Raw genomic sequence first — 23,886 nt, forward strand, 5'->3', positions numbered from 1 at the left:
TCTCTGCTATTTGAAATATTTCTGAATATGAGCACTACATCATAATAAAATACTTGAAATAGATTACAGCATTAGGTGTACAGTAAACGCTTTCATATCTGGCATTCTATTATCTGGAACTCTCAAATAACCAGCATTTTAACCATAAGTAAATTTGAGTTACATTTTCCATAAGTACAGTACAGTGAAAGTAAATACACATATACAGCAAATACAATATAAGTTTACAGCTGTTGATAAAGTACTCTGCATTTTTTTTTGTTTCTTCATATCTAATCATGTTTTTCTCTAGCATTATGCATGCTAGATATACCTCTCTATTATTCAGAATACTTGATTATCTGGCAACCTCCTGGTCCTGGGGCTGCTGGATATGAAAGAGTTTTCTGTATTTTAACTTTTTTGTCAACAGAGACTCATGGCATTACCTCCATTCATGGCATCAATTCTTATCTTAAGCTGATTGGGTCCAGTCAGCAAGCTTCTGATCATGTTAAAGTCAAAGATAGTTCGAAGTAGATTGAGGTAGATATCCACTGAATCCACTATTTCCACTGGGAAAATACAGTAAAAGAAAAACTAGAGTTGACTGAATAGACAGATGAACAAACTGATCACTGGACTCCATTTACACACTAAACCAGATCAGACCATGCAACACTTAGGAATCAAAAGCTTGATCCAAATTCCACTTATGCCAGTCAAAAGACACACACTAATTTCAGATCACACCTTAAGTTCTGTGTAAATCAAAGAAGCTTTCCAGGACAAGAATGCATTAAGGGTTTGTATTACTGTGACTGTATTTCAGTAAAGTAAAAACTTAATATTACAATCAAATATCTTAACAACTTTTACATTTGGCATCAGCATATCAAAATGGACCAAACTAAAAAGGACTGGTTTGAAAGCTCTGAAGGTATGGGTTCCTAGAGAAGAAAAACCCCTAGACAAACAAAAAACGAGGCTACCAGCTCCAATTTGTCTTTTTATGTGAACTCCAAAGATCCAAATTTGGAGCGGGGAAGGAGAAATGATAGAATTGGATGCAAGACTTTCTCCTCTGCACCTCTTCCTGCCAAGGGAGCATGCACCACCTGAAGACAGCACCCTCTGCCCTAGCAACACAAACCCAATCCTAAGCCAGTGCAGAGGAGGGCCACAACTGAAATCAGGCCTGACCTGTATTCACTCCAGCAGTGGCAAGTGACAGAGTGGTAAGGAAGGCAGGGAGCTGCAGCATGGGAGGCAGAAGAAGGAGGTAGCCTGTGCTGGCATCTCTGGGGCAAAGGTGCCCTGTGCAGGCAGTCCTGCATGTTACTATGACAACTCCCCTCCAGAGACGGAGGAGGAGGAAACTACAATAGAAGGGAGGTGGGGGGGTGTCATCCTCTTTTTGTGCTGTTTTCTTTGATCAAAAACACACAAATTTGAACAAACCATAATTGTTTTGTTTGTTTTTGTTTGTTTGTAACCTTTGCACGAGTGACTCGCTCAGTATCTGCGTTGTCTAGAATATAAAATGTCTGGAGCATGAGCCTTAGTTAACCAGCACACAGGTTGTAGATCCTGCCAAGTATGCCACCCTGATGTTGCAGGGGTGTGTGAGGTTGCGAGGCACCTCCGCAGCATCTGCCCTTCAGGTGAGGAGGCCTTATCTGTGCCTGCTGTGGGTCTGTGCCTAACAGTAACCACCTCTGGCAACACAAGCACTGCCTTCCAAGGCCTTGACTGCGGTACAGGTCAGCAACAGGCACACACCAAATCCTGTGTTCTCAAAGTATCCCCATGGAGTGCCCACTCCAATCCACTGGCCCACTCGGAGCCTCCCAGAGCAGCTCCCAAGGGAACGATACACTCAGGCTTACTAATTACACCTTAGATCATGTCTCTGCTTATCACATAGCACTCATATACATTTATAGTAAAAACAAGAAGTTTATTTGCCAAAGGACAGAGATTCAAGGCAAAGCAAGTAGAATCAGTGGAGACAAATGGCTACTTAAAAAATAAAATTATAGCACGCTGTATAGAGCTAAGCTTAACTAACAAGACATTCCCCTATCTCATAAATGGTCGCTCATTCAAAGCCTCTGTCCCAACATCAAACAGCCAAATGAGGCACAATCCCACATTCATAAGGCAAGCCCTGTCTGTCCCCTTAATGAAGGAGGCAGAGGGGGTCATGGTAGCTAAGGCAATAGTTCAAAAATCCATAGTTTTCATTATGGCTCCCTGCTGCTAGTATGTTTCTTGCTATAAACTCCCTTTCTGGAAGATTTCACAATCCCCTTCTTAGTGTTTAGCTCAAACTACAAAGGGGCATTCAAACTCAGTTTACATGCAGCCACAGAGGGACAGTCATTTAATGTGTAACTTTAAAAACAAATGCTATAGGGCTGCTTGTGTTTTTACAGATACCAGACAGACAAATCTCTCCCTCTTTTTTCTTAAAAAAAAAAAGTGGTTTAATTATCTTTAGTGATCAGCACCAAATGTAATTTCAGTATCTATTGGGAACTTTTTATATATTATCCCTGAATACCAATTTTGTAATGGTTATGATGATCAGAGACTTCCCAACTCTCTATGGTGAATTTGTAAGTAGCTATTCAGACCCAGGGGATCCCTTAATCTTCATGCACCACTGTTCTCTCAGCACCAAGAGGTACCTAGGTCACAGGGCAGCAGGCCTGCCTGTAGGGCAGAAAGTGGAGAACCCTAAACTTCTTCCCCTCTGGGAGGCCTGAAGCCAGGTGGGAGGGGTAAGGTGCGGGCTCTAGGACGGGGAAGATAAAAGGACTTCCACAGAGAGGTGAACATAGGGGAGTACAAAAGCACTTTGAAGAAGCATGGGCAATTCGAAGTGCCCGCAGCTACATGCATGCTGACACTTTGAAGTCTGACACTTTTAAGTTGTCACAGGGGAGAATTAGCCTAATGAAGTGCTGCATATGCATCACAGCACTTCATTAGTACTCTCCCATCAGCCTGATTACCATGCCTCCTTCAAAGAAGGGGGCAAGTGTAGACATAGCCTATGTGTTTGACAGTAACAGAACTGATGCTCACACTTGAAATTAAACACATGCTTCAGTTTTTGCTGGACTGGGGCTCTAATATGCAAGCCCTTGCTTCAGTTTCCCCATCTAAGCAAGATATGGTTTACTCATCTATTTTGCAGGATGTTTTGAGGATTTTTTAGAAATTGTGAAGCATAATCTAAGCACTGTTTAAATACTTACATTTTTGTCATTCAGTGGCAAATTTTTATAAACAGAATCTACAAATTCAGCACATAGCTTAGATAAAAACCACATATTGGTACCTCGGAAAGGCTTGAATTTGTTCTCCAGATCAAATTCTTGTCTTCCCAGCCGAGATAAGTCAACTCTGAGATCAGGACAAATGGCATATTCTTCAAGGGTTTTGCTGATCTGATAGATTTTGTCTGAAACTGCATCTGGGGCAGGTCCTAAAAGACAAATATTAAGAAATTTTTTTCTGACAATGGCTCACTTTCCAAAAATAATCTGTTCTCTGCTGTAATTGACTGAAAACAGCTCTGGTGTGCTGAAAATGAACAAGCACAGAAAAAAAATGGCTTGAGTAAAATATAGATTTTTTTCTGCTTAAAGCAAAATACAGAATTTCTGTAAGAAATAGAACACTGAAATTGGAATATATTTTTCTATTTTTAAATGAACACAAAATAATACAAATACATCATTTTCTATGGAGAAAAACCACTAACATTTGGATGTATTGCTAAAGAAATTTGCCACTCACAGATACTTTTTGGTAAATCTCAATGTGTATGTTGAAATAAAACTGGAATTTCGTGAGCTGCTTTCCTGTTTTTGAAAATGCTGCACAGATGCATTCAAAAGGTCAAAAGTAAAATTTAGGTTCAGAATAGCAGAGGACAATATACTTCTTTTATTCAACCCAGCTCAACTTTTACACAGATATAAATCTCAAATATGAGAGTTTTAAATAATATTATTCCCAGTTAACCTGAATTTTAAAAAAATGCATTTGGCTTATCAGTTTTACAGAACCAATTATCTGCAAAGCATCTTGTGTGTTCAACAAAACACATTCATGTTAGCAGTGCAAAATTCCTTGATTAGTTAATATACAGTTTTGATCTGAAGTAAACATGTCAGTCAAAAATATAATTCACATCTCAAACTGTATATGAACTGATTTACTAGTTTTGAAAACTTTATATATTTTCAAATATACTATAGCTTGGGTCCTCCCAAATTCCCAGCCAGGAAAAACACATCTTCCACCTAACAGCTAGTCTTCCCCCATGAAACAGATTGTGGGACTTCTGTGTATGTCCACCCTGTGGTACACAGATTTCTTAGGGCACACCAGTGTTCCCCAAATAGGGAGTCTTGAACCAAAAGGGAATTGCAAGGGAGTTGAAAGGTTATTTCAGTTACTTTCAGAGCTAGGAGACCAGACAGCAGCAGCTGTTGGACAAACACATAGCTCATTAGGCAATGTCCCACCAGCAGCACAGAAATAAGGATGCCTGTACCATAGCATGCCCTGCTTACTTCTGTGCTGCTACCTTCAGAGCTGGGTGGCTGGAGAGTGGCAGCTGCCGACTGTAGTTCCAGTTCTGCAGGCAGCAGCACAGAAATAAGGGTGGCAATACCATACCATTCCATCCTTACTTCTGCACTGCTACTGGAGACAGCTCTGCCTTTGGAGCTGGGTCCCCAGCCAGCAGCCGCTGCTCTCCAGCTGCCTAGCTCTGAAGGCAACGCTGCTACCATCAACAGTACACTAGCAATAGTAGCGGTACCAGAACACCACTTCCACCACCCACCATAAAATAATGTCATTTCCTCCAACTCCTTTTTGACTCAGGATCCCATACAATTACACCACCCTGAAATTTCAGATTTAAATAGCTGAAATCTTGAAATGTATTTTAGAAGTCCTATGACCGTGAAATTGACCAAAATGGACCGTGAATTTGGTAAGGCTCTAGCTATAGCTCAAGTGGAAGTCGTGGGCAGAATGCAGAAATTGCTAGGGGAGGTTCTGTCACCTGTTTATGGAAGACGTCAGACTAAAATACACTTAAATATTCTCAGGTCCAGGACACTCAGGTCCAGCAACATCTCTGCTTTGCCAGCTGGGAGCAGTGTCTGGCTGGGACACCAACTGGGGCTGGGAGCAGAGCCCGGTGCCTGGACCCATCTAGGAAAGGAGGCTGGGAGCAGGGGCCAGTGACTAGGAGGGTCATTGACCTCCCCTGCTCCAGTAATCTCCCTTGATCAGAACCTGAGAGTGGCAGACCAGAGAGATCCAACTGTATTACAGTGGTCACTTACGGCCTTCCAGACATTGCTTCTGCATCTTCATACACTTTTCACTTCTACCTGCACACCATTAAATAACATTACTGGGAATTCAGTGCAGCTTTTCCATATAAATTAGAGTATTCTTCATGCCACGTAAGCGCAATGTAATGCACAATATTGTGCAAGGGATCGTGGCAGTAGTACCGACTTAACTTCTTGTTATAAACCAATCATTTAGCAATGAAAAGACCTCTGCTCATTTCATTCCAACCCCTCCAAAGTGTCGGGACAGATTTCATTAGTCCTAAATCACTATTGATATGGATGTCCAGTCTAGTGATGATATTTCCAGCTGAAGTGATCCCTCAGCCTCTCCGGGCAGCTTGTTCTACTGCCTAACTGTTCTCATAGTTAGAAAGTTTTTCTTAATGCTTAGTTATATTTTCCCAGCTGCAGTTTAAGCCTTCTTTTATTTATTTATTATGCCTTGTTGACTAATGAGAATAATTGGTCTGTCATCTGTTCTTGAGGAGAGTTTTATTTTCAAAGCTTAATAAGTTGCATGGACTTTGCTTTAAATGCCAAAGTAGCCCTCCCCTGCCTGCATAAAAAAAAAACAAAAAAAAAACACCACTTCAGCAGATGCAGGGAAGGGGAAAGAAGATTTATGTCCCACTGACTTGATGTTTGGGGCAAGCCACTTAAACTCCCTGGGATTCAAGTGTGGGTTACACATACACAGTTGTGTTGGTACAGCAGCATACCCTCCATGTGATACAAGTGATGCAACTGCTATGCATAGACAAGCCTTAAATTCCACCCCACCCCCCTTCATCAAGAAGATAACAAACAGAGCTGATATTTTGTTTTGCTAACAGATAAAATAAACAAATAAATGTGGGGCCAAATTAAACATTTTATTCAAACCCAAACAAACATCTCATTTTGATCTTGAGTGTTCTTTTTACAGTTCTGGTGGGGGGGGCATTATAAGAAAACTGGAAGGCATTTCTAAACAAACAAGTTGTTTCAAATTGAGAAGTCAAAATGTTAATGTCAGCAAATGTTGAAACTAAATATTTTGACTTTTTCCGAATTTCTTTCTTTATTTTTAACAGAAATTCATGAATCAGTCTGGTGCCACCAAATCAGCTTTTTTTGGCAACAAATTTCAGTTCAAAAATGTTGCCCAGTTCTAATAAGGACCTTCTTTTTTGCAAAGGACCTGTGATTTTCAGATGCGAAATCACTACGAAGTATGAAGTATTATTAATCATTATTATCATGTACTGTGGAAGCACAAAACGAACTAATAATATGATCATTACACATGAGTTTTCATGCTTAAGAAAATAAGGAACTATACTGACAGTAGTAGCTAAAGTCTTACCTCTTGTCTACACAGACATTGTACTTCAACTGTTCCAGTTTATTTAAAACATTTTAACACCCTTCCATGGGTGAAGTTATACAGGTTGAGAAGTGCTTATACTAACATAATTTATTCCTACATAGAAAGGTCAGGGCACAGTCCCTTGAGTGTTTTTGAAACTCCCTAACACATAGCAAATGCCAAAATCTGTATGATGGAAATAGGAGTAGAACAGAACTCCACAATGTTCCATACATTGGGTGACAGATTGCCTGCAGCAAGGTGTCTCATGCTACAAGTTTTCACTAGTCTTGGAATAAGAAATTAAACTCAAAGAATTGATCACTGGCTCTTTAAATTGCCAAATAAAGCAACAAGTCTGTTCCACCATTTAAGTGAAGGTGCAGCCTGATGGTTAGTCCCTGGCCAAGGCCCAAAGCTGAGGTTTTGGATTAGGACTGAGACTTTCCTCCCCTGCTCCAGCTTCCCCCAGAACTTCCCCTTTAATAATGCCTCCTTAATTCACCTGGGGGATTCTGATTCGTTGTGTCCTCCTCCCAGCCCTTCTAGGACCAAGTCTTATTAGTAGCCAAGACTAAATGGGTTTTCTGAGCAGCAGGAGCGCCAAGGTGCCAGTTCCACCAGCAAGATGAATAGTAGGCCTGGTACACCTTATCTCACATCCACTGACAGACTAAATACAGTCTAAATCACAGGATGACAAATCCTTCAGCCTTTCTCTACATAAAAGAGCTATTCACTTCAGAGGGAATGGACCTCAGTAGTAAGCAGGTTCAGGTATGTTAGATTATTCCATACTAGAAGATAAACATAAGCTTTCTTAATACTGAAAACTATATAGCATCCATGTAACAGGAAAACAAATAGTTATCTTTATCAACCTATTTCTACTTTTCTGAGATACAGTGATGTCATGCATTATAAAAACACCTACCTCCATTGGAAACATTAAACTTGACTCCAAATTCTCCCCCAGGTCCTCCAGGACTGTGACTAGCTGTTAGAATAATTCCGCCAGCTGCTTTGATCTTTCGGATAATACATGAAACAGCAGGTGTGGATAAGATGCCATTCTGGCCAATAACCAATCTTCCAATCTAAATGAACCAGAAAAAGAAGGCTAATTATATTTGACTGATGCTGGCATTTCATTGCTGAAGGATACCAACTTGCCTCAATTCCCAACATGGCTGGAATTCCATGACCTATAATGTGAATATTTAAGCTAGATCTAGAACAACTACTGTATAACTAAGAATCCTGGGAATTCATCTATTAGCTGATGACAGTGTGAAGCAGTCATAGCTGATTAAACTAGCTATTTGTTATAAAGATATGGCAAATTGCTATGACTGAATTTGGCATTAACCTTAAAAAATAAAAAAATCAAATGTAATCCTCAGTAAAAATTCATCAACTTTAATGTGCAGTTTGCTGAAATGTTTAATTAATTTACACAATTGTAAAGCATTTTCACACCAGCCATTTCATAAATTTAGATAATATACTGACAATTAAACATACACAATTAGGCTTTTTAGAAACTGTTAATCAAATTCTGCTTTCAGTTACACAGCTGGGAAGCTGGCGTAATTCCTCTGAAGTCAAGGAGCAGGATATGGTCTTAAATAGACAGTACAGCAGAAGCACCCAAACTTTGGAGCATCAAACAGGCCATTTGCCAAGAAGAAGAAGAATATTTAGGCCCCAGTCCTGCTATTGGATCCACAAAGGCAAAACTAGGCACCTACACCGAGCCCCACAGAAAATCAATGGGGCTTCACACAAGCACAAACATCAACTGTGTGGATCCAGTTGCACCAAGTCACTGCCTTTCATAGAGTGGTCTTTTAGCTGGGTAAAAGAGATCACTGCACGCTAGGACCCATTGTCTCTGTGAGTCATACCTCTCTATCTATCTATCTAAGATAACGGTGACCTGCATTTAGCCTACAGAGACACTCTTTAGCTAGTCTTTCTTGAAAAGAGTGAAAACCCCAGTCTACACTCATCCCTCGCTTTACGAGTACAATTGTAAAGTCTACAGTTTCTGCTTGTGGGCAGAAACTCGTAAGAAGGACACTAAATTCCTATTAAATTACACGTAAAAGTCTCTGATTAGTTCCTAGGGCTCCCAACTTGGGGAAGGAGTGGCAGCAGGTGGCGCTGCTTTTGAAAGGTGAGTGCACCTTGGGTTGGGGTGGGTTAAAGCCTGGGGGGGTAGTTTGGGGCTGTGTGATGGAAGAAGGGTTAAAATCTGGTGGCAGGTTGGAGGGGGGCTTCAGGCTGCTGTGGTTTGGGGCCGGCGAGGGGGTCAAGCTACGACGGTCAGGTGGCCAGGGGGGTCTGGCTCCCACAGTTTGGGGCCACAGGGCTGGCAGCGGTCAGGCCACGGGGGTTAAAGGCGCAGGGGGAGGTCTGGTCGTGGGTCTGAGGGGTTACAGGCAGAGGGGGTGGGGGTCAGGCCACAGGGGATACAGGTGGCAGGGGTGGCAAGCTGTGGGGCTACCAGGGAGTCTGGCCGCAGGGGTTACAGGCAGCAGGGGGGTCTGCCTGAAGGGGGGGCGGTCTGGCAGCTGCAGGGGTACAAGCAGTGGGGGGATCTGGCTGTGGGGCCATGGGGGTTACAGGCGGCAGCGGGGTCTGGCTGCGGGGCCGGCAGGGGCATCAGGCTACTGTGGTTTGGGGCTGCGGAGCCACGGGGAGGGCAGGCAGCAGTGGGGAGTCAAGCTGCAGGACCAGCAGTGGGTCAGGATGCAGCAGGTTGGGGCTGCGGGGGGGCTCAGACTAGTGGGTTGGAGCCGTGGGGAGGAGGGTAAGGCTCGTATGAGCTGGGGGAGTTCACTCGTAGAGTGAACTAAGGTAGGTAAATGTGTCCCTCGTTTAAGTGAGTACTCGTAAATGAAGTACTCCTTTAATGAGGGATGAGTGTATATTTGAACACAGGAAGTTCCTATTCATTAGTAAATTACAGAAACTTTTCAGGGGTCAGTTATTAAACCTACACTCAAGGCAGTTAGTATGAAGTACAAATCCCCCTCAACGTTACAATTTCAAAAACCTGATTTTCTTCCCTGAGACAGACACTACAGTTTTAGACTTTACAATGTGTCTGTCTGTGAGTCCATCTGTCTCTGAGACTGTTTATTCAAGAACTCCTCCTAAACCGTCAGAGCGAGAACGGCCAAATTTGGTATGCAGCTTCCTCTGACCTTAACTTAGCACAACGTTAGGGTTTGGTTGCATCAGGAAATGGGAACTGCCAGGAATGGGACTATCTTCCATAATATGGAAAGGGAGGGGGCAGAGTGAGAAGAGAGACATGATACTGAGAGTGGCCACTGGAGGAAGCCACACAACCAAGACAGCGGACAGCAGAGCCAGTGCTCTGCCCTCTTGCTTGTCACCAGACTGGATAACTAACCTCCCTGCCCCAACCCTTTCCTCTCTCCCCAGGCTGGAGGAAAGTGGAGAGAGAGAAATGTTCCTACCTGATAAGGCCCCCACCCCACCCTGAGTCCCTCCTCACCCTCCAACATTCATGCTCCCATGCTCTCAGCCTCCTGCCTTGTCCCCCCTATCCCTAATGTCCTGCCTGGACTCCTACCCACGCCCATATTGCCAGCCCCCTGCCTTGAAAGACTCTGATGGCCAGATCTTTGAATTGAAGCAGTGACTGCCTGCTGCAGTCTTTTGTGTGAGCAAAGGTAAACCAGGACAGATGGATTAAGTCAGGAACCAGGTATGGATTATTTTAGTCACATCCATGCCTAGAGAGGAGTCTTAGAACAACAGATGTGAGCAGAAAGGGGATGTTTAATCAGACATGATCAACATTTGTTTGGTTCTTTTTTTCCATTTTGGATTTGCTTTGTGGACCTTCTCAGGCTGATTTATGTACCCTCCACTGGTACAGTATAATTTTTAAACTGAATTGCAGGGAAAATTCTCTATGCTTTAATCTACCCTTTTCAGTTGTTTTGTAGCACCTAGCAATGAAGTGTACTTACCACATATGTCTTCTTTGTTTTGTTAATAATATCACTTTGCTAAGACTATGATCTGACTCCTGTGTCCTGGAAGGCAGGATGTTCTGTGTGCACATGCCTGTGACTGAAAGATCAGGTATTAAGGAATTGCAGTTTGTTTTCAAGCTCTCTCCTGAAAGAAGGTTAAGAGCTTGAGGCAACCCCAAAAGGAGACAGCCCACGTGTCTTCCTGGGTTCTCAAAAGGGCTTTTTGCACTTGGTTGGGGGGCCCAAGTGACCATGATGAGTATGAGTAACCTCATCAGAGGCAACAAAGCCCAGTGACAGTAAAACATAAGGGGCATTTGGGATTGAAGTTTGAGAGCCTGCACTGAGAAACAAAAGCATTTGCAGAAGTAACTACCTGGGAAGCAAGGGAGTAGAAAGTGGAGAGAGTTGTGGGCGGTCTGTAGGTGAGGTGGAAGCCCGCAGAGGAGGGGGAAAAGATACAGGTTTGGAGCAAGCTCCTATGGGTGACCCTGAAGCAAGGGTAGGGACTGAACCTCTGGGGAGAAGTCCTGGGAAGGGTGGCTTGTTACAAAGAGCCCAGGAAAGAGCTGAAGAACAGGCCGAAAGAAGAGTTAATGGCAGGAAGGTGTCCAGGGAAACCACTCCAAGAGGCTCGATAAAGCAGACTTGGCTGTTTGTCCTAGACTCCTTTGACTAACACCTGGGCTTGGGCTGTCTCCAGCCACTGACAAAGTGGTGTGAAGCTACCTAACATAAGGGGACAAAGACAGTTCTAAGCTTGGAGAAGAGGATGTAACAACTGGTTCCAGAGTCACCTGATAAAGTCTAAGAATTATTTGTGGACTTTAGTTTGTTTAATTTTCCATTACCCTGGATGACGCAGACTTACCCGTGACCTGGCCACACGGCCAAGTCCCAAGATGAGAGACTGCCACAGGTCTGCAGTGATGGTTGGTGGGGCACTAGAAAGCACAGGCTGCTAAACCAAACTCAGCCACAAGGGGGCAAGCCAGAAGGAAGTCTACTCTTCCACAGGAAGTTCTAATGGAGAAAGCAGTAGAAAATCTACTCAGAGAAATGAAATTTAACAAAGAAAAGAGACGTAGCCAGAAGGGATGGGCATAAGCCTAGGGTTGAAATCCTGGAGCTGGAATTTCACCATAGAACATTTGAGAGACTAGCCCAGAACACTATAAAGGTTGCTAGTACTAATGAAGCTTTGCCTTCTGAACAAGCCCTGATTTTAGGTAAGGAGCCTCATACGGTTAGAAGGCAAGGTACAAAGCAACTTCTCTATCTTGCCTCTTCAATGAAAGCTCCCGATTCTATGAGAAATTAAGCTGTCACACCTTTTCGAATCAGTGATGTGGGACCATCACTTCTTCATTCTATTTCAACAGAAATGGTTAGAGCTGCAATAGGGAATTTTAATTCATGGTATCAGTTCTTACAGAAGTCAAACACACTGCATTCCCCAGGGAACCTAGCTTCCTGTATTCTGGTCCTGCCTGAAATTATTTCAAACAGAGCTCCTTGGTTATGTACCAGAGTGGGAAAAAGCTCCCCAGATTTTCAATGCCAAGCACTCTGGAACTGTGTATCTCGGAGTATTTGAACTCTCTGTGGAATGTGACAGAGATAATTGGATGCTAATTCAACTTTTGCTACTGAATGCTAGGTCAGTTATTTGTAGAAGGTGGAAAAACCCTGACTCTCCATTCATTTGGAAACAGTTCAACAGACTGGAACCTTTTAACTCTATACAAATCTGTGCAGCTGTACTTTGATAAGGCTTAGTTAGAAAGTCACTTGCCTAGTGTGTGCATCTATGGATTATTTTAGCAAAAACAGATTATGTAAATTGGAATGTTTTACAGCTAAACTGAGCACAAGATACTTTTTGTTCAATCCTTACAAGTGCACATATATGGTTCTAAACTTCTTTATCACACACCGTAGCTTTGTGCTTTTAAACTGTTCAGATCATATCATTAGATTAAGTGATCCTTCTATCTTAAGATTTGATTTGGATATTAAACTTGCATTCCCTTCCACAATTTTGGGCTGATGATAAGCATTTCAGACCAGTTTTACACCCAGGATTGCAAGAGGTAAGGCAAACATGCACCCTACTGCTTTATTCTACCCAGTATTGTGCAACTAATTATATGAGGAAATAGAGTTGTTTTTAATTAGAGTCTATCCTTTTATGGCTTCTTTTCTCTCTGGGTGAGAGAAGCAGGGGAAGAAAAATAGATTTCAAAGTTGTAATTATTAATTACAGAAAGTCTTCACGGAGTATTTTATTATACCCTACTAGAACTGGCTGGAGACAAAATTCCCACAGAAAATACTGATGAAGAACAAACAAAAGCTTCTGTCACCAAGCAAACAAAACAAAGCAAAACCACACGTTTTGGAGGTGTCATTGTTTCCTGTGCAAAGTCAACAGTTTCCATAGAAAGCAGACACTGTCAGTGAAGATGTTCATTCATTTAAAATCCCAGTCTTCTGCTGAAAAACAGTTTTTTCACAGAAAACCAGCCATACTGGATACATACATATACATTAAATATGAATATTTGACACTGAATTTTGTATCTGCTTCACAGATGTCTTGAACATTGTGTCAGCCTCATGAGATCAGTCCTTCCATACATGATCCTAAAGCTGAATAATGAAAATCAGCCTTCACAACTGAGGTACTTAGTGCAAGCTCTACGCACAAAGCTAGTCATTTGTGCTATCAGCAAGAAAGCAGGAGAGCTCATTTTCATTCATTCCTAAAACTTACAGTGTGTGTCATTTGTGCATATTGAGGGACTAGCACAAATCTATTTGTTTTTGTGGGATTCTAGACTATCAGCCTCTGAATCTCTGCAGGATTCCACTGTAACCTCTGTCAGATGGCAGAATAAAGCAGTCTTCTTCCATGTGCCAACCTTTGAAATGCTGGCATTTAATTGCTGATTAACAAACTATAGGGGGCAGTACTAAAAGTGCATTTGTTCTACGCTGAATGCGAGTGTTCACATTTTAGTTTGCCGAATGTGAAACAAAACGGATGTTTCATTAACTGACAAAAGCTGCTTTATGACCATATTGTGCTTTTCAAACATTTTAAGGCACTTGGACATCCTTAAATGAAAGATTCTATATTAATGTTTCCTTCATTCAACTGTTGGGGAATTCAAACTGCTTTCCAATTTTTTTTTTTCACTTTCCACAGGCATAACTGCTGAAATACAATTCTTCTAGGACAAAACAAGGAAGCCATATTGCCCTGGAAAATAGCTTGCACTTATGGTGGCCTGATTTTTGACAATTTTTTCCCAGGGAAAGGTCTGGGTTAAAAAACTTTATCTGCCATGAGACAGTTGGAAGCCACCAGAATCCCAAATAAGCCTTTCAGACCAACTTTTCCCCCACGACAGTGAGAGGAAAGGCCGTCATTTTTACTGCTACATCACCTATTAATTTATTCCTCTCCAGTACCCTGCCACACATTATAACAAGAAACAGAGAAATATTCTGAGTTGTTCTGAATTAGATGCTGTCCTTTTATGGCTTCTTTTCTGTCAAGGAGGCTGCTCTGCGAAAGTATGCCAGTTCCCTCAAGATCCTTATATTGGTGTTGTCACTTAACCCCAACTACCAAACAACACTGAGGGATTTGAGAAACACACAGAATTGCTTGACAGATTGCAACAAACTTTCTGCTCATCTCTCCAACTCTTTATACCTGAATATGTCTTTAAGGAACACTGAGGCATGTGGAAAACCCATATTAAAAATGCATGTTTTACATTTGGCCCCCCCTTCCTTTTTTAAAAATAATGAAGCATGTAAAGGCTGCCATCTATGGCAATGACTCAATCTTCCAACTACAGCTGTCAGAGATGCGTGCCAGCTTTTAAAGGGTCACAGATACACAAGCCAAAGGGAGTTGACAGGAATTATACTTCACAAAATGCAAGAGAAAAAGGCTGAATCTACGGCACTGCTTAAGGACGAGTGTACATCTACTGCAGATCAGGACCCGTTACAGAAACACATACATCCAAGTTCTCTGTCATAAAGAGGTTTTGTGTTTTGACACGCGTATGTAAAATACTATATTACTTTAATATTAAACAAAGGAAACATATTCAGCATGATTCAGAATGCACAATATAGGGTGATCTTTTCACTGCTTTACCATTTCTGTTCAATTGGCATCGCAGGTTCTTTCCCCCCCATTGAAGTGGATACTTTAATTCCTGTTACTAACATTAATTGGAGTGAATTCTTTGCCCTCCAGAAGTAATAGATGCGTAGGTGCTGGAATTAAGGGTGCCTCACCCCCTGGCTTGAAGTGGGTTCGGTCATACACAGGATTTACGATTTGATTCAATGGCTCTAGCATCCCCATTGTATAAATTGTTCCAGCACCCTGGAATACAGGGATCTCATTTTTAGACCAACCATGTTGAGTGTCATTATATAAATTCTGATAACTAAAATATGTGTGCTTTATATCAGTAATGATCCCCACTGCAAAGAACTCATCTCTTTGATCTTTGTTTGATGCTCTGAAGCACCCCTTTGTGAAGGCCTGGAGGCCACACAGAACTCAACATATTAGTCATCCTGATGGAGTTGTTCACCTAGTTATTTCAGGCACACACACTCACGTCCTAACATGTCACAGATTCTGCATGTTTTGGGTCAGAAGCAAACATTAAACTGACATTTAGTTCACTTTGAATAATGGACTCAGATTTACTGACCTGACATTTAATAATCTGGGTTGGGAAAGTCAACTGGTGCCCATGTACCCATTTCTAATTAAAGCGCTGATAATACACCCCTCACATCACTTGATACTGCTATGGCATGAAAAATGTACCTCAGGCACTCAAAGATTTCAACTGCTACAAGGGTACAATCATTTAATGTTCTTTATACTACTGTACTCTGTACTGTATTCCATATTAGTTTCTGTTGTTTTTTATTTACTAGCATCTGCAGCAGGAAAACGACCAAACTTCTAGCAAACTGTTAAGGCTAAAAGAGTTGGCTACCCTAACAAATATTTTGTCAGATTACTTTTAAGCATGGCTGCCACATGCAGCTGTGCATTTTCAGACAATACAGTAGCTTAACATGGAGTCACTTAATGTTTTTTTTTATTCTCCCAGTAATCTCTCACATGCTTCAGTCAATTAAGCTTAAAAACACACACAGCAAGTAGATTATTGCCTGAACAGTGTGGATGGATCTCTGCTTTCATATCCTATACTATGGCCCCCCTGTATTTGTATGGCTGAGCGGCATGCTCCAGTGAGGGGCAAAGACAGCATTTATTATCTATACGGGAGCATCAGGGTGCAAGGCTTACAGGGACTATAATAGAAAATACAAATAATGTTGTATTTAAAGAAGACAATTGGAAAACATCCAAGGCAGCAGGCAGGCAAGTTAAACTGCTGAACTTGAGGATTACAAAGTGGAACACTGCTATACAGTACAATAGCAGGAGGGGTTCATGAATCCACTGTAGGGTTCTTATCTGCCCATTGAGACCCAGGGATCTCCATTTGTAAACTTAACCTTTACCTTATACTGTAAACTCTTTAGATCATATCTGGCAGCCCCAGGACTGGGAGGTTGCCAGATATTCAAACATTCTGGATAACAAAGAGGTATACTGAGCAATGCATAACACTGAAGAAAAATAAGATTAGATATTAAGAAAAACAAAAATGTATGCAAAATACTTTATTCACCAATAACAGGAGCATTGTACACTGTCAACTTATACTGTATTTGCTATATTTATTGCTATTTACCTTCACTATACTGTACTTATGGAAAATGTAACTAAAGTTTACTCATGGTTAAAATACTGGGTAAGTGAGAGTTCTGGATGATAGAATGCTGGATGTGAAAGAGTTACTGTACTCTGCAGCAGGAATCAGCCAAACATCAGCTGCTCCGAGAGTCTAGCCAACTGAACCATCACATCCCAACACAATAGAAATAGGAGGAAGCTTTCACCCTGGTTCCTTCCTTAGGACACCAGTGCAAAATCATTGCAGGGCTAAGCAGGAAAGGAAGGTCATGCCTGAGGTGGTTCCCCTACTGCAAAGCACTGCAAAGACTGCTTCTTCCACAGGAGGCAGGTGCAGACAGCCAGATAGGATTCTCTGTATCTGCTCTTGCTTTCATAGCTGAATCCCAGCATCCTGGCTCTGTTGAGTCTTCTTTCCCCCAGTCCAGCCCATCAGCCAGCTATCTTTGCAGAGTGTGATATTGATTATTATCTCGTACCAGATGAGCCTTCCCCATGCAGTGCAGGAGCACAACCAGCAGCTAGCCACACCTGGCTAATCCATCTCAACTCTGGGGTGCATACCTCGGATCATTTTGGATTCTGTCTTGGTGACAATGCTGAGGGAGCCAGGCCAGAGTGGCTGCCATATAGTGGGGACCTACAGATATTATGCTGGATGACTCTCAAAATAAGAACAAGGGGGCACACAAGGCCACTGAATGACAAAAAGCTGATAAAAATAAAGCTTTTTTAAAAAAAAAACATACCAGAGGCATGATTTACCAATGCACTGGCTATGTATCTCCACCATGGAGGAGGCAAACTGAGTTTAATTGTACAATTTTGCCACCACCCTTTTGGAACTCTAGTCAGGTGGTTGCTGGTGTCTTCAGAGCCTAGGTAAAGAGCTCCGAAGACAGTTTCATCCAAGCTTCCTGAGCTTCTTTTGATACTTCTCAGGTCAGCTCACTACACACTGCAGGTTGTACCTCTCTAGTCTGGCACTCTCTCATCCAGCATCATTCATAATCCAGTATCATTTTAGCTAGGCAGACAACCACTTATGGGTGTGGCCAAGTTTCCCAAGGTCCCATAAAGTTTGTTTACAGCCACCAGTCCTAGCTCTCAGTGTTCTGTGCTGTTATTGTAGCTGTAGTTTATCTCTACATGTCTTCTAAGAGCCCAGTAAACCATGGGTCTCCACTGGCCTTTCCTGTCAGCTCAAAGGGGAATGGGAAAGGGAGGGTGGAATGGGGGGATGTGACAGACAGACTGAGGGGATGGGAAAGAAATAGGGCAGGAATGCTGGCATCAACAGGAACACTTACAGCTGGTGCTACCTGGCAGAGCAGAGTGGCGCAGTAGAAGCATGCTGGGACCATAACCCAGAGGATGATGGACTGAGGCCATTCTCTGCTAGTTATGGGGAGTGCTACTGGCTCATCAGTCCCTGATCCTCCAGCTCCTCTACTTCCTGGTGCCCATATTCCTAGTTCCTTGGCCATATGGCCACCACCTCCTCTGCACTCCCTGGTTTCTCCAAATGGAAGGTGCTACCTGGCCTGCACTAGTGTTTGCAGAGCTAGACTGAGATCCACAAAGGTGTTTAGGCTCCTAATATCCACTGATTTCAATCAAAAGTAGGTGATCTTTGAGTACCAGGGCAGTAGTAGCCAGCTAAGTTACACATGAGGAGAACTCCTGCTAAAGCATCCTGCTCCTGGCTCAGAACACCAGGACTCTCTTGCTGGGTAACCCCTAACAGGGCTGCCCTGTTGCCTTTTTCTACCCGTAGTTTCATTCAGCCTGCCTACATCACCCTACCTGCTCCAATAAGCTACACGCATGCATCAGAGTTCTGCTCACACCCTACACTTTCTAACAGCCCCTCCCCACACCCAAACACAAAATCCATTGCTGCCAATAGCTCTGTGCCCTCCTCCAGGAAGCTCTTTATGCATAATTCATGTCTGCTTCAAAATCTTTCATGTCTACCAGCTCATGATTGCTAATCTCATTTCTCAAGTATGTTTTCACCAAAATAACTTAAATGTTAATGTCACATCAGAGGTATTGTACAGATGAGTTACTGGGTGTATGTTGAAATGTTCACAACATTTACTTTCAAAGTTAAAAGAACCCAAAGAATTGAAAAAGCAGGTTTAAAAATTCAAAAAGGGTTCTCTCTGCAAAAATTAGTAAATAATTACAAATGATGGCAAATTAAACACTCCAAGAGTTATTGTGATGAATTTGGAGAGTCAATTCAAGCTTTAAAATACAAAAAGATGGATTTTAATCCTGCCTTAAGTGGAAATTTCAAGGCAACATTAACTATGGCTACATAACCGATATCTGCAGAATAAATATATGTACTCATTTGTAGGTGATCAGAAGAACTGATCATCTTATATTTCCCTGAGAGTTTTAACAGCAAATCAGAATGTACCGCAGACAGCCACAGCACTAGTCAACATAAACTAGAGGCCCTGTTGTAACCCCGCCTGCAAGTGGAAGTTGGGCTGGAAGAAAGTTCTAGACAGAAGCTTCTCGTAATACACATCCTAAATGTATGGGCCAGGCCCTGCACTTGTGTAGGGGTGGGGGAGCTCTATGGGGGGCTGGGCCGGGTCCCACGCTAGCTGGGGGAGGAGCTGGCACAGTGTAGGGGGAGAGACATTGTAGAACATTTCCCAGACAGATACAGCAAAAATAATATACAGTAAACCCTCGTTTTATGCAATAACATGAGTTTCACACAACCTGAAGCTGCTGGGCTGTCAGCCTGCCTAGCTTCCCTTAGCTGCAGGCAACCCGGCAGGCTAAGACCCCTCCCCCTGCTTCCCAGAGTGGTGCTGCTTGACAGACCAATACACCCGTTAAACCCCCTGCCAGCTCAACCCTCCCACAACCCCAGTTCACCCCTCCCTGCACACCCTGGTTCACCTCCCTGAGTGGGGGGTTTCAGCCACATGACGAGGGCTCCCCACCAGCCCCCATGCCCCAACCCCCCGCACGCCCAGGCCCAAACCCCAACCCCTTCAACCAGGCTCAACACCCACGGTCCCAGCTCATCCCCACATGCACAGCGCTCCTGCTTCAGCTCACGCGTGGGGCTCTGACCCTGCGTGGGGCTCCAAACCCCCCTACTCAACCACCCCACCCCAGTGCACCCCCTCATTAAGGCCCCCCCCATGGCTCAACCCCTCCCCCTGTAGCCCCGGTTCACCCCACCTCCCTGCAAGTGGGGCTCCAGTAGGGTGACCATATCTCCCTGTCCCAAATAAGGGACAGGGAGTTATGGTAGGAGGGGCAGCTCCTCCCAGCTGCACCAAGCCCCAGGGAGCCGGTGCCTGCCACCCCCAGCCCTGGAGAAGCGGTGGCCGTGGGCAATCCCAGCCCCGGAATCTTGGGGAAATGGATGCTGCAGGAGTTCCCCACCCAGAGTGCCAGGGAAGCAGCTGCCACGGGCAACCCCTTACCCCCTCCCAGGGCCCTAACCCAACCCCCAAGCCCACCCTGACCTATGTGAAATTCAAGGTACAGGAGGGTTGCATGGAATGCAACCCTTGCGTGCTTTGAGGGATTACTGTATATAATTGTCTTGTCTTTTCCACATATATTTAGGGCTAAAACGAATAGAGAAGGAATTATCTTTATGGTGAGGTACAGACAGCACAACATCAAAACACAGAAGCGCTCTCACTGTGAAAAATATAAACCACGAGATATCCTATGGAACCTCATAGACTAACAGATTTATTGGGGCATAAGCTTTCGTGCGCCAAGGCCCGCTTCGTCAGATGCATGTTGTTCTTGTCGTTTTCGCGAGTACAGACTAACATTGCTACTCCTGTGATACTTGTGAAAAATAACTTACTTTACTTGTGAATTCTTCAGAAATACCCATCCCACCCAAGTATAACCCATCTGCAGACGTACACCTCCTAAACTGTTAGTAATTCCACAAGGTCCCTTGCTCTTATATCAAGTGAAAAAGCATTTCTCAGCTTCCCTGCCTACCTCATTCTAAAAGGAGTCAAAGAGCATGGCATGCCCAGAGCAGTCAACGCTGCTTCTGTGGTTTTTCAGGCTCACCCCGGCAATACATCAGAAAATCTGAAGTCGAAGGGCAAATCCTAAAGGGTAGATCAGATGGCATTGGGCATACAGCTCACACATTAGATATGCATATTAAAAGGTCAGATTAAAAGCAACACTCCTTTACATTTTCAGTATTTATTCAGTACCACTCATGTCTTAAAGCATTTCTCCTTCTTACATGACGTCGCTAATTCTGACTGCTTTTTTCCCCATCATATATATTCCAGCACCTTGAACAATGAGGCCTAAAGTGGGACAACCAAGTGGTACTACAGTACAAGTAAATAATTAATCCAAACTTCTGGATCTGAAGTGACGAAAATACAACTTAAATGATTTCCTCGCCATTTGAAGAGTTACCTGTTTGATCATCGGCACATAAAATATTAAAATCCACCTCAAAACTAAACATAACATTTTTGGAGACAGAGGAAGCAATACATGCTCATCAGACCATCTATCATAAACCAAAGGAAATTACCAGCTTTGATAAGGGGGTGTCTGGGTACACCTCTGCTTCTGTTACTGAAGTAATAAATAATTAAAATTAACACCAACTCCTTGATGTCAAAAGAGCACCACCTCACTCTATTTTGAGACAAAAATCCAGGCGCAAATGCGCAGAAAGGTGGGTTTAAGAGGAAGAGGGGTGAGAAATATGGCATGGATGTACGACAAAGATGGCTATGTGGGTGTAGTATTTGTGGTCACCCTTCTCCCACACATGGGCAAAGGGCGGTGTAGGGGAACGCAAGTGTTGATGCAATGGGTGCAGCAGTGAGAAGATGGGAATAGTGTGGGGGGTGATAATGAAGGAAAAGCAGTACAGAAAAGGGAGAATGTGGATGTGCAAAGGTTGGCAGGGCAGAAGCAGCATGTGGAGAGGTGGAGTAGGGAGGGAAGGATGGAAAGTGAGAGGAGGAAATCATGGATGAGTGCAGACAGGGAGGGGAAAAGGTAAGTGAGACTGCCATAGACTGATGGAAGAAGGAGTTGTAAGGTGTGAAGAAGCACTCTGTGGATGGGCATATGGAGGCCAGTGAAAAGTTCCCAGGTAGGGAATGCTGTTGTGGGTGGGCATAGAAAAAATAGGGTACAGTAAGTGGAGGGATGAGAGAGGATGGTGCAGTATGTGTGTGATCCAACATGCTGCCACCATACACACTGGATCTAGGGCCGCTGGGGGTGCTGCTGCACCCCCGGCTTGAAGAGATGACCACCACACACAGGGCTTAAAGTTTGGGTCAATGGCTCTCAGCACCCCCACTGTGTGAATTGTTCCAGCCCCCGCAAACGTCACAAGGGTGCAGTGAATTGTGGGCATTAGGGTCTGCAGGGTGGGAGTGGAAGGTCTAGAGCTGCAGGGGTGGGAAGCAGAGGAAGGAACAGGCAGCAGGGGATTGTGGATGGTGGGGACTAGCTGGTGGACATTAGAGGACATGGGGAGGCAAAAGGTGCAGGGAGCAGGGAGCAAGGAGGCGCAGAGAGTACCAGGGGACAGCCCATGGGACTGCAGTAAGTGGAGGACAAGAGGCAGTATAGTGTGTAGGCGACAAGGGAAAATGGGGGGCATGGGGATGGAGTTAGTGGGGTGATGGGAAAAAGCAAGGACATGGGTTTGTGGTAGGTGTAGGAGCACAGGAGGGGACACAGGCGAGGACCGGAGAGTGTGCAGAAGCTGGGGGGAGCAGAAGGCAAGGACCGGCAATGGCAGGATCAGGGCAGAGGGCATGAGGACTCACTCGGCGGATGGTGGGGAGCAAAGGGTCCAGGGCTGCAGTGGGTGAGAGCCTCGTGGGAAGCGGAGGCCCAAGGATTCAGTGGGCGGCTGGGAAGCACAGGGTGGGTAGAGGGGTGCATAAGGTAAGGAGGTCAGTGGGCACAGGGAAGCAGTGGGTGTATGTGGGGCATGCAGAGGGCCCAGGGCAGCAGTGAGTAAAGGGGCAATGAGGCTCTGAGGCCCCCCATGGGCAATGGGTCAGGTGTGCAGAGGGCCCAGAGGGTAGAGTGAGGAGACCCCCCAAGAGCTCAGGATGTGGACACAGAGAGGGGTGTGTGGAGGCCCCAGGCAGCCAAGGGTGGGAGTGCAGCAGCACTATCGGAGCTGAGGGTGGGGGCGCACAGGAGGCGGCTCAGAGACCCCAGAGGATCCACGAGTGGGGGCAATGGGTGAGGGCTCAGAAAAGGTGATGCAGAGGCCCCTGAGGAGCTGAGAGCAGGGGGGCAATGGACTGGGGCACAGAGGGTGGGAGAGACCCAGAGGGCCAGGGGACAATGAATAAGGGCGGAGGGGTGCAGAGGGCAGGGGGTGGAGGGGTGCAGAGAACGGGGCAAAGGATTGGGACACAGAGGACGGTGGGATGCAGGACAGCGGGGGTGTGGGGGTGAAGGGCGCAGAGGGGGGTAGAGGGCTGGAGGAGCGCGGGCGGGCACCAAGGCAGGGGGCGCAGAGGGCGAGGGTGCCGAGGACCGGGGCGCAGCGCGGGCTCACCCCGTTGGCCGCGGCCATCTGCACGACGATGTCGGTGGCGGCGCGGCTGAAGTAGCGCCCGTCGCTGCCCACCACCATGGTGCAGCCCTGGCGGTCGCGCAGGTCGATGGAGGAGAGCAGGCTCTGCACGAAGTTGGGCAGGTAGTGGCGCTGGCTCTCGAAGAGCCCCGTGGGCCGCCGCAGCCCCCCGCCGCCCGTCGGCTTCTGGTCCGCGAAGGGGGCGGTCTGCACGGTGAGCACGGGGATGGGGCTGCCCTCCATCGCTCCGGCCGCCCCGGGCTCCGCGCCGGCCGCTCTCCTTGCTCGCTCGCTCGCAGCCCGGAGCCGCCCCGCGCTCCGCTAGTCCCAGCCCGAAATAACCCTGGCGAGGCCGCCTGGAATTGTCCTGGCGGCCGGCGCTGGAACTGGGGGCGGGGAGGGGCTGAGCGTCGCGCATGTGTTCCAGGGGATCAAGGGCTGTCAGCAGAGCCGGCCCGCCCTGGGGCCAGACACCGGCCTGGCGCGCTGCTGCCCGCTCTTTTCCCGCCAGCGTGAGGAAGGAGCTTGGTGGTGTGCGCCAAGGCCCGTGGGGGTGCGCACCACAGGCAGCGCCACATGCCTCACTGGGGGTAGTCTGCAGCCCAGGCACTCAGCCACCAAGAAGTCCCCCCGCCGCCCAAGGAATAGGGATAGCGTAGGGCTTTCCATGTGGAGGGCACCTCCCCTCAGCCCTCTGAGCAGGGGAAGAGCGCTGCAGAGCCTGCGCCTGCGGCAGAGGG

General features: G+C 45.2%; 1 protein-coding gene across 1 annotated transcript in view; it reads right to left on the reverse strand.

Annotated features, from left to right (window-relative positions):
- The window catches only part of PGM5 (phosphoglucomutase 5), a 105,777-nt gene extending 82,181 nt beyond the window's left edge, over positions 1-23,596 (reverse strand). The window contains exons 1-4 of the mRNA XM_074994812.1: positions 23,129-23,596; positions 7,655-7,817; positions 3,329-3,475; positions 429-554 (exon numbers count right to left, since the gene is read on the reverse strand). Coding sequence (XP_074850913.1) covers positions 429-554; positions 3,329-3,475; positions 7,655-7,817; positions 23,129-23,389 — 697 coding nt within the window. The 5' untranslated portion in view covers positions 23,390-23,596. The remainder of the gene's footprint in view (positions 1-428; positions 555-3,328; positions 3,476-7,654; positions 7,818-23,128) is intronic.
- Positions 23,597-23,886: the final 290 nt, after the last annotated feature.

Source organism: Carettochelys insculpta, chromosome 5 (genome assembly GCF_033958435.1).
Source record: "Carettochelys insculpta isolate YL-2023 chromosome 5, ASM3395843v1, whole genome shotgun sequence".
Classification (NCBI taxonomy): Eukaryota; Metazoa; Chordata; order Testudines; family Carettochelyidae; genus Carettochelys; species Carettochelys insculpta.